This window comes from Vigna radiata, chromosome 8, assembly GCF_000741045.1.
Source record: "Vigna radiata var. radiata cultivar VC1973A chromosome 8, Vradiata_ver6, whole genome shotgun sequence".
NCBI lineage: Eukaryota > Viridiplantae > Streptophyta > Magnoliopsida > Fabales > Fabaceae > Vigna > Vigna radiata.
Window position 1 is genome coordinate 24,710,703 of NC_028358.1, and position 11,018 is coordinate 24,721,720.

The window sequence follows — 11,018 nt, forward strand, 5'->3', positions numbered from 1 at the left end:
AACAATTCGAGGTTGCAAAAAATTATTGGAGCTACCATTGTCAAGAAGCACCTGGACCTGTACTTCGTTAATCAAACCGTTAAATTGCATAGTCCCCAAACCGGGGGCACCTTTCAAAGCATTATAAGACAAGTGAGGTTCTAATAAAACTGGAGATTCCAAGTTTAGTTCACTTGGAGCATATTCTTGTGCAGGAAGAACTTCCTCTTCTTCAAGTTGTAGTAGCAGGTACTACCTATTTGGACATCTATGTGAAGGAGTGAACTTGTCATCACATATAAAACATAGTCCTTTTTCTCTTCGAAGTTGCATTTCTGCAGAGGTCATCTTTTTTATGGGTGTGGTATTGATGGGACTAGGTAGAAGTGAGGGTAAACTGGTTGTTTTGAGGGATTGAGAGAGATTTGGGTTGGTGGCTGGTGTATTACGGCTAAAGGTGTTGTTGCAAGTTTTGGACTTGGGTATATATTTTTCCTCATAGAGTTTGGCCAGTAACACACATCTCAGTAACGTGGTTGGATTTTGAGTAATCACATCACGTCTAATATCAGGTTTGAGTCCCCCCTCACAAAGCAATCTAACAAGGCTTAAGCAGTAATACATTGTACTCTATTAGCCAAGGTTGTGAACTTCACATAGTAATTCGGAACATAATTTTCCTAAGTCAATTTGAATAAACTAGATCTGATACATTCATAAGTAGAAGGTCCATATTCCAGTTCCAGAGCTCTAGTAAAAGCAATCCAAGTTGGAAAAACATTATCACGCATTTGCATTTGAAACCAAGGAACTACCTCTTTATCAAGGTGTATGGCAGTAACAGTGAGTCTCTGGTCATAAGGAGTATGATAATAGCTAAAAAATTGCTCAGCCTTAAAAATCCACTGTAACACATTAGCTCCATCAAATCTGGGAAAATATATTTCGATGTTTCGAACCTGAAATGGTGGATGCGACAAATTCGACGAAGCAGTATGCTATGTGCCTCCCAATCGAAGTAATGAGTCCAGATTTGCCTCCAATGTCTCAAAACGAGTAGCGTGGTCCTTTCACGAGCAACTAATAACTCCATAAGCTTCTTCATCTCCTTATCTTGAACATTCAAAGCCTCCACCATATTGTTCATAGTTTCCGGTAAATCTTTGAGACGGTTCACTTCGGCGACGAGTTCCTTCATGCGCGTATTCTCGGCCATGACTCAATGAAAGCACCAATTTGTAATGCTAAAATTTATGCAATAAAGAAATGGAACAAATATATTATTCGAGTTTAACGTGCTCTACACCAGTACAAAGTTTTCACCTACTAAAAGTCTCACCAAAAGGAATGAAATAGAAAAATGAACCAACAGAGAGAAAACAGTTCTGATTCAATCCATTTTATCCCCCTCTTTCTTCCTTTTTTTCCCAATTTATGCTCCTCTCACATCACAAAATCCTTAAAACGTGTGTTAGCCTTTCTATTACGTGTCCCCTTACCCATTTTCTCACTTTTTGTACCAATCACTATATGTCCTTTTCTAACTAATTCAGTTATTGACTCATCTACCCCTTGCATTGTCCTGTGTTTTTATCAATTGTTACATTAAGTGTTTGCTAATTTTATTTCTAAAATCATAAATGTAATTTGCAATAACAAAGAGCTAAATTATTACAATATAGAATAATAAACTTGTATTGATCAATAATCAGTATAAAACTCAATTCAACTTGTTTGATATATTGATTTCATAAATCGATTTATGTTGACCCATATATGTGGTTCCTTTCAACCTATCATTCAATAAGAGCCTTTTCTAGCTTATCAAAAAAGGAGTTTCATGTTTTTGTTCATGAAAATTTAATGTGATGGATGTAGTATGAGTAGAGGCATCACATTATGAACTGAATTTGTGGCCATTTTCATCTTCTTGCCCTTTTTGAGTTAGTCTAAACTAGTATTTTCCTTGTCTTCTTTAGTTGTTCCAAGTTGGGCTGGTCAGTAATGTGCTTCAATTTTTTCATAAATTTTTTATATCATAATTTTATCTTGGTCAAGGTTATTCTTCTTAGTCATCAAGCTTGTTTCATTTATGTAGTTTTTCTTAGTTGTAGTTCTTGGATAAATTTCCTTAACTCGTGATAAATGTCAAATAAATACTTGTGTCAAAATGTCTTCTAATTATCTGTGTTTTTTTATTTTATATTAAAATTATTATTTGAAAACTTGACTCACGAGATAAAGTACTAGTCAATATACTTTAACAATCAAATTAGATTAAGTATATGTAAAACAATAAAAAAATAAATTGATATCAGTAAATAATACATATCATGAGATGTTTACATAACTTTTACCTATATGCACATTGATTATATATTCAAGATAACCTTAACCATTAATTAATGCGTAAAATTTAATTATATGACTATGTTTGTCTATGTATATGTTTAGCATGACCACAAAGTATGTAGACATCAGATCCAATGATAAGAGAGATATATAAAAACATAAATTTTTTTCATCATTAAAAAAATAAGATTATTTAAATTGCAAAAGTTCAACATAAATTTAACAAGAAAATCAACAATTAATATTCTAATATAAACTATACAAGTACGTGTAATGTTGGTTGTTGATTTTTGTTTCCTAAGCTGAGAAATTATTTACTATATTATTCCTGCAATTGAGTTGCTCGTTCTAAGGGCTTGAATATTAATTTTCCCATACCTATAACTAAATTACTTATCTTTTCTTAATTTAGGAGAGTCAAATTCATTACATAACTTCTTTTTGTGTTTTTCTCCTCCTATCTTTTTAGTTATAGAAATATTAGCACGTGTGAAGACAAGAACTCCTTCAACGCAATAACGACAATCTCTTACAGCTACGGTGGTGCATGTATGGTCTGTGTTTTGCACTTCTCACCGACATGCACAGAGGTACGTAAAAAACTCCTACAACACAATTCAACTACCATGCACGAATGAATGAGATCATCGTATTTTGTTCTTTTATTGATGTTGACAAAGGTGCAAAGTAAATTAAACTATTCTTCAATCTTGTTGATTCAGAGTATAATGGAAAGCCAACCTTCACACAGATCGTGGTGGCTTCCTCCATCGGGTTGATATTTGCTGCAGCAATGCATTATCGGCTTAAGAAAATGAGAGATCGAAAGACCATTCCACGTCTCAGAATATCAAAGGCAAACCGTAAACCAAAGCTTGAAAAGTTTCCTCATTACGTAGGTAATAATAATGTATGTCCAATATATTCTCAGTTATACATACAGATAAAATTATGGATCCGTAAACACTGATATATATTAAATAATAGTCATACACGATGATATTGAATTGGTGCAGCTAGGCAAATGGGGTTCAAAGATAGAAGATGTTGTCCTCATCTTTGTAAATTGGCTTCTGAATACATAAGGAAATCCGAGGGATGTGAAAATGATCTCTATAGCTTCTTTGAGAATGAACCAGATGCCGATTCGCTTTTTGTGAAGCTTGTGGAAGAGTTTGAGAGATGTATTCTCAGTTACTTTGCATTCCATTGGAGACATGGTGATATTTTGATAAGTCAGGTATCTACATTTGTTGTCAATGTATAAACAAGCGTCAGAATCATTTGTATTGTTTCTACACTTTATAAAGCTGATGTTTTAATGTTTATGTTGTGAAAATTGGTGGAATGAGTCCTTCACCCCAAAAGCATATTTATACATGAAATTGAAGATATGTTATTAGGTGAAAATCTCTTTTCTTTGTTGTCTGGAATTGCAGGTGTTTAGCTCTGAAATTGAACCAAGGGCAAAGCTCAGGCACATAGTTATGGCAGCAACTAGGGAACAAAGGATCGACAGAGTGACCAAGAATCTGAAGGTAGCTAGAGTTTTCAACACATTAGTGGAAGAAATGAAAGCAATGGGACTGACAAATGATGACTCCCAATGCACAGAGGTGATGGCTCCAGTGGCTCACAGTGATAGGAGCCCAGTGCTTCTTTTCATGGGTGGTGGCATGGGAGCTGGCAAAAGCACTGTACTCAAGGACATTCTTAAAGAGTAGGAGAACTCATATTCTCATTCTCGGCACAAAAGCATCAAAACAAAATGCAAGAACCTAATTCTTTTTTCATGAAATTTAAACAGACCTTTCTGGGCAGGAGCAGCAGGCAATGCTGTCATCATTGAGGCAGATGCCTTCAAAGAATCAGATGTCATCTATAGGGCCCTCAGTGCAAGAGGGCATCAGGACATGATTAGAACAGCTGAACTGGTGACATCATTCAGACTCTTCTCTCTTTATTTCCCTGTATTCTGTTCTTTCTGTATATATACACACTCACACACACATATATATATATATATCACTGGAGGATTACAAGAATCGTATGTATTTGAGTGTACACAATAAAACATTTATAACTATATGCACATGAATAACTGTTGTTAGGTGCTTTTGTCATTGAATGATAAAGTGACTTTTGCAAGCAGGTACACCAATCATCAACTGACGCAGCCTCATCCCTCCTAGTGACAGCACTAAATGAGGGGCGAGATGTAATAATGGACGGTACACTCTCCTGGTTACCATTTGTTGTGCAAACAATAACAATGGCTAGAAATGTCCACCGCCGCCGCTACCGCATGGGACCTGGCTACAAGATGAATGGCGATGGAACTGTCACTGAAAACTATTGGCAGCGAATTGAGGAAGAGCAAGACCGGGTTGAAGGAAAGAGGAGAAAACCATACAGAATAGAGCTTGTTGGAGTAGTATGTGATGCTTACCTTGCTGTCATTAGAGGCATAAGGTACATTCACCACTAGTCTTTGTATTAACTTCACAATTTTATTAGACATATATAATTCTCCCAGTGAACAAATTTGAATGCCAACCAGGAGAGCTATCATGTGTAGAAGAGCAGTAAGAGTGAAGTCACAACTCACATCGCACAAGAGATTTGCTGATGCATTTCTCACTTATTGTCAGCTAGTTGACAATGCTAGGCTATACAGTACAAATTCTTTGGAAGCTCCACCTAAGGTACACATATTTCATATCTCTTATTCTTGCCCCGCCGATAAAAACATGCTATTTAAGAAGGATCAATTTGACCGTCTTAGAATGTACAAAGAACAAACATGAGTAATAATAATAAAGATTAAATATATTTTTACTCTCTAAACTTTGACACGAAATTAGAATTCTTTCTTATCCGAAACTTTAATACATTTTAGTCTCCAAAATTTAGAAGTGAAATCTTTTTAATTCAATTAGATTAATTTTTTTACGTATCGAATGTGTTTCATACTAATATTTAAATTGTTTATATCATTTGACACGTTATTGCTTCAATGTCAATTGAAAAACGCGTTTGATACAATAGTTGAATTAAAAAAAACAATATCCATTCATTTTTAAAATTTGAAGACCAAAATATTTCAAACTTTAAGGCAAGAACAAATCACAATTTTGTGTCAAAAATCAGGACTAAAAACACATTTAAGTCTGATAATAGATTTGTTTGTATCCCACCATTTCCTCTTTTAAATGTACAGTTATGAATGAAAAACTTTGTTACTATCCCTAGATATTTCCATTACTAATCGTTTACTATTGTGATTGCTGTTGTGGGGCTTATTTGGTCCCTAGAATCAGTATCATAACTGACCAGATGAATGTTGTAAAGTTGATAGGATGGAAAGATAGAGACAAGACATTGCTGGTTGATCCAGATGAAATAGACTGTTTGAAGAGGGTGGCAACGTTGAACGAAAGTGCCAACAACATATATGAACTTTACAAGCACCCCAACCCAGCTTGTGAAGTTGGATCCATATGGAAAGACATTGTGCTATCTCCTTCAAGGTTGAACGTCCAAAAAGAGCTGAAGTATTCAATCCAAAAGATTGAGAATTTAAAACTATAGATCTTGATGAAGCATTAATGACAGTTTTCCACCTTCTTTACCTTCTGAGATAAGGTTCATAACATAGAAACCATCTAGATTACAAAAGTAAAGTAAAGCATAAGATAAGCTCAATCAGCTTACATAGTGTATTGAAATTTATGACCGAGGAAAATTTTTATTGTTGTCCTGACATATGAACCAAGTCTATAAAAACAACAGAAAATAGTCAAATCTTGATATTGAAAATTTTAGAAATATTTTAAGGTCACTCATCGAATCAAACGACTACCACCCACCAAATACAGATATTAGGTGCAATTGCTCGGTTTCAAAATTGATAAGACGAGTTATCAAATTTGATGACTACCATCTACCAAATTTTACGCAAAAGCAAATAGTTTTTTTCTTTCTGAACAGGGAACTTAAATACGTTTTTCCATACCAACGGATCCTGAACCCTGAACTTAAATACGTTTTTTCCAACGAACCATTAACCCAGTTTCTTTTTTCAATATTTTAATCTTCTCCATTACATTTCTGTTTTTTCCCTTTTTTTTTCAAACGCTCTTCATGGTTGTGCTCTGTTTTTTTACAGTTTTCTATTTCAGTTTTTTATCTCATTTTCTTTTTCTATTTGGATCTGTTTTTTATATTCTATGATTTTTCCCTCCTTTCCTAATCTTTTTAGGTAGGTTCCTTTTCTCTATCTGGTATTTTATTTTGTATTGGTCAGAGAAGACAAAACTCCAGTTGAGGAGCAGGTTAGGCGTGTTTATTATAGGAAGAAGTTTAAAAATAGGAATTGAGCTTTACTTGTACAGGTTGACTGACAGTTACAGTTGGTAGCTTTTTTTGTGCAGGTTGACTTTCTATTTGTTTTAGTGAATAATCTTGGATTATTAGTTTGCGATGACTGAGTAATCCAATTTGAAAGGAAACAACTCTCTAATTTGTTTTGCTTCTTTAGGTTCAGAGATAAATTCATTTTGTGAATTTTTTTTCTTTTCTTGATCACGGAGATCTTGTTATATGGTTTTTCACACTCTTTCTCCATTTTACAAAAGTTCTTTTCCTTTTTGCAAAGGTTTAATACCTATTTTGGTCCCTTCTTTGGGAAGGTTTGTTCAAAGTGATCCCTCATTTCTAAAAAAGTTCACTAAAGTCCTAAATTTCGCAAAAACTGTTCAAGTTGGTCCTTTTTTATTACGGCGTTAACTTTCTTAACGGCACAGCTGCCAGGTGGCTAATATGTGACTACGTGTCATTGTTATGTTTAGCTACAGGTTTAAAAAATAAAAGAAAATGTGACGTGGAATATTGGAAATAGGTTTAAATTAGAAATTAGAATTAGGGTTAAATTAGACATGAGAATTAGGGTGAAATTAGAAATTCAAATTAGGGTTAAGTTAAATTAGAAATTGATCAGAACATTCTTTGGGGTAAAAATTTCGAATGTAATTGGGAAATTTAGAAATTGAACAGAACATTGTTTAGGGTTCATACCATCGTCTTCGTCCATCAGCTCTGTAGGAGGTTGTGTCGTCAAGGTTCGTGCACTATCATCATCTGAGTTGCTACTCCTTCCTTCGTCTCCCTGGCTTTTTCCTCTGCAACTCTTTGGAATTCTTCAGCTGTGGAGGGTGCTCTCTCTTCCATCAAACGGCTACGGTTTCCATTGCTTGCTTGTCCATAATTCTGATACAAATTCTTAATTCCTTAGTTCAATAACCAAAAACCAGCACACCACTTTCAGAAAAGTAAAACTCATTAGTTTTCACTACTCCTATAGCAAACCCCTCTGAGTTGCTTGCACTTTCAACATTNCTTTCAGGGTTTTAATCCAACCCTATGTCAAGATTTTCACTTTCAAGAACTGGGTTATGCAGAAAACTGAAAACCATCCTTCAAATTGCAGAATTTTTCCATCACATCATTTAATTAAGGGATGACCCCAGTTGCAACTGTGATGATGACCATAAGAAATGAAGTTATTTGACCATCTGAAATCCACGAACCAAGAACCTAAGCTGACCCCAATTACCCCAATCATCTGACCCCAATTTCAATCCTAATCCCAATCGCAATCCACGAACCAAGAACCTTAAGCTGACCCCAATTACCCCAATCTTCTGACCCTAATTACCCCTAATTTCTTTCTTTATTTTACCCTAATTAATATAATTTACACGTCACAATTATATATATTTATTAAAACAAATAACAATGTCACATAATCAGACATTAGACACCTGGCACGTCTGTCGTTACTGAACTTAACGCCGTTAGCAAAATGGACCACTTTGAACAGTTTTTGCAAAAGATAGGACTTAAGTGAACTTTTGAAAAAAGGAGGGACCACTTTGAACAAATCCTCCCAAAGGAGGGACCAAAATAAGTATTAAACCTTTTGCAAAACATTATTTCTATTTAGTGTTAAGCCTTTTCCAGTTCTATGACTTTTTTAATTTTAAATTTCAGAATATAAATTATTTGCTTTAAGAAACCTCTTTAACTAGGAAGGAAAAAATGGTTCTGGTTGAAGAATCTAGAGGAGACAGAAGTGAGAAGGAAGAAGTAGAAGGAGTGTCAAATTTTAATTTCGATAATGATTTTGAGTTAGATCAGTCTTAACGATATATCTTTTAGTGTTGCCTCTTTGTTATGTGTGATAGCAATTATGAGATCGAGATTTTTGACAAAATGTTATGAATTTTAGAATTATTTTGCTTTCAATATATTGTAATTTAGTTTTTTTATTTAGAGGGGCCAAAATCAGGGTGACTTATTCTTCCTACACCTCCACAAATATAAAAGTTCCCATTTTGCCTTTTCAGTTTGTCCAATTCAGAAAAGTTTCTTTTCAGATTGGACAATGCCTTTTGAATTTTACAAAACATCTAAAAGAACTCTACACTAATTTAAGACTTAATTAAGTTTTAAGTCCATGATAAATTTGGATTGTTCATTTAAGACTATTGAGTCATTCGCTTTCATGGAACCAACTTTTTGGTTTGGTCCTCACCTCTATCTTCTATAATACACATACCAAACCTAAAGTTTGAGTTCAATTCCTTCATGAGGTTTTTTGTGCTGAAAAATAAGGAATGAGATATCATTTAGGAGGTTTTAGGTGTTAAAAAGAATTCCATTGTTCATGCACAGTTTTTCTACTGGTTGACTCGCACACGACAACATCGTTGAAGACACCTAACCTTTTTTAAACCATTTTTTACTTCGTAGTTGACCTGCATGACGACATCGTTGAAGACCCCAACCTTTTTTAAAACATTTTTATTAGTTCTTTGCGATAAAGAGATGGTCAAAATATTTTCCAATGAAGAGATTATCACTAAGGTTCAAGATTTATTGATGTTGGATTGTAATAAAAAGAAGAAATAGTAGTTGTTGAAATTGGTAATAAAAACTGTGACATAAGTGATACTTAAAATAACATAATACAACAACTAAGTAAGGTGACAAGGAAACAATATTTAATATTTGGGTTATATGACCGTCCCATCAATTACAATCCAAAAGTCAACCATCAAACCAATGACGAATCACAACTCCGACTGATCAACCGAATGACGAACCAACACTAGTGCAACGAAGGGAAACAACTGCGGTTGTTTTTCACTATACATTGCGGTTTATGAACCGCGACATATTCAGCAGCGGTAAAAAGTCTGGGCTTTAGGCCGCGGTTCCACCCGCGGTAAAAAGCAAGGGAATAGATCGCAGTTCCTACTACAACTGCGGCCAAAATCCTTTTTTTTTTAAAAAAAAATATCATTGCATTATAGGCCGCGGTTGGAACCGCAGTAAAAAGCCAGGAATAGGTCGCAGTTCGTGCCACAACCGCGGCCAAAGGTCTTTTTTTAAAAAAGAAAATAAATAATGTCTCACATTCTACCGCAATTATGGTAACAACCGCGGCATATTCTCCTGCAATTTTTTTAAATAGCAGGTTTGTTTTTGTCATATCCACTACCACAAAAGCAGACCTGCATATCAAAAAAATGTACACAGATTCAATTTCAACAAATCAAACACATGTTCAAATGTATTTCAACATCAAATAAGTACAAAGTCTAATAACTAAGAACTAAGAACCTTTCAACATGTTCAAATCTATTTTAAATCTAATAACTAAAAATTATTATATAATCTAACTAAATATTATGCAGTAGCGATCCTCATGTATGATAGTGGCTTCTCAGGAATTGGTGTAGTAGTCTTGAATTTCTACACAAGACAATTGATATTAATTAGTGTATATGAATTTCAAATGTTGGAGAAAATCAAAATTTGTTAAATTTAAATATTACCGTTTCCTAGCCTCTTGTGATATGGAAGCGAATAATGTGGGTCATCCAATACATTACATAGTATCCGCACTCATATGACCCCTTCTGTCTGTTACTCTACAATATATCATCACAGTTGTAAATAGTTAGTGAAAACATTAAAACAAAACAACTATAAGAAAATATGACTTTAGCATATGTCAAACCTTGAGAGAAATCCATGCAAGCTTTCTACTATTAGCAATTGATCTCCCAACCATCATCATACTTGCTAGAACAGAACTATATATAAAAAAAAAAAAAAGAGTTTTAACATTCATTTATATAAAAAAGAAAGTCCAAACATTTAGGTTCCTACCAATCAACTGCTTGTCTGAGATGTGTGGGAGGAGACTTGTGCAATGAGCAGAACCACAAAACATAGCTCTTCTATATAGAAATAACAAGAAGCTGTCAATGGTGCCTGAAATCAAAAATATACCTGAACCCATAGTCATCATTGAACCCCAAGTTGTTATTGATCCCAAACATATACCTAAAATCAAAAATTAACTTTGATATAAGCATACTTGATATATAAATCACTTTTATATAAATAATTGCTCATAAACTTACATCATCCATAGTTGAACTAATATAATATTCAACTCTTGTTTTCCCGACGCAAGCTCCGTGACATCTTGGCTATGGAGGTATAATGGGACCTCAGAGCCTCTCCCAAATACATTAACATCATATTCAACCTCCAAAGGCTTATTTTCAAGGATGTCAGCAAGTAGCTGCAATGAACCAAGAGGATCATCCTCA

At 34.3% G+C, this 11,018-nt stretch overlaps 1 protein-coding gene and 1 long non-coding RNA gene across 2 annotated transcripts; one reads left to right on the forward strand and one right to left on the reverse strand.

The window, feature by feature from the left end:
- The first annotated feature begins 2,911 nt into the window (after positions 1–2,911).
- Positions 2,912–6,259, forward strand: LOC106770403. Its single transcript, XM_022784798.1, has 8 exons — positions 2,912–2,921; positions 3,054–3,230; positions 3,348–3,583; positions 3,735–4,051; positions 4,139–4,265; positions 4,484–4,803; positions 4,892–5,036; positions 5,683–6,259. Exons 1-8 carry the CDS (start codon positions 2,912–2,914, stop codon positions 5,920–5,922), a joined length of 1,572 nt encoding a protein of 523 aa, XP_022640519.1. The 3' UTR covers positions 5,923–6,259.
- A 3,763-nt stretch (positions 6,260–10,022) lies between these two features.
- LOC106771892 lies at positions 10,023–10,466 on the reverse strand. Its single transcript, XR_001376533.2, has 3 exons — positions 10,418–10,466; positions 10,233–10,328; positions 10,023–10,149 (listed from the first exon to the last, which is right to left on the reverse strand). It is a non-coding gene; the product is annotated as an uncharacterized LOC106771892 (long non-coding RNA).
- Positions 10,467–11,018: the final 552 nt, after the last annotated feature.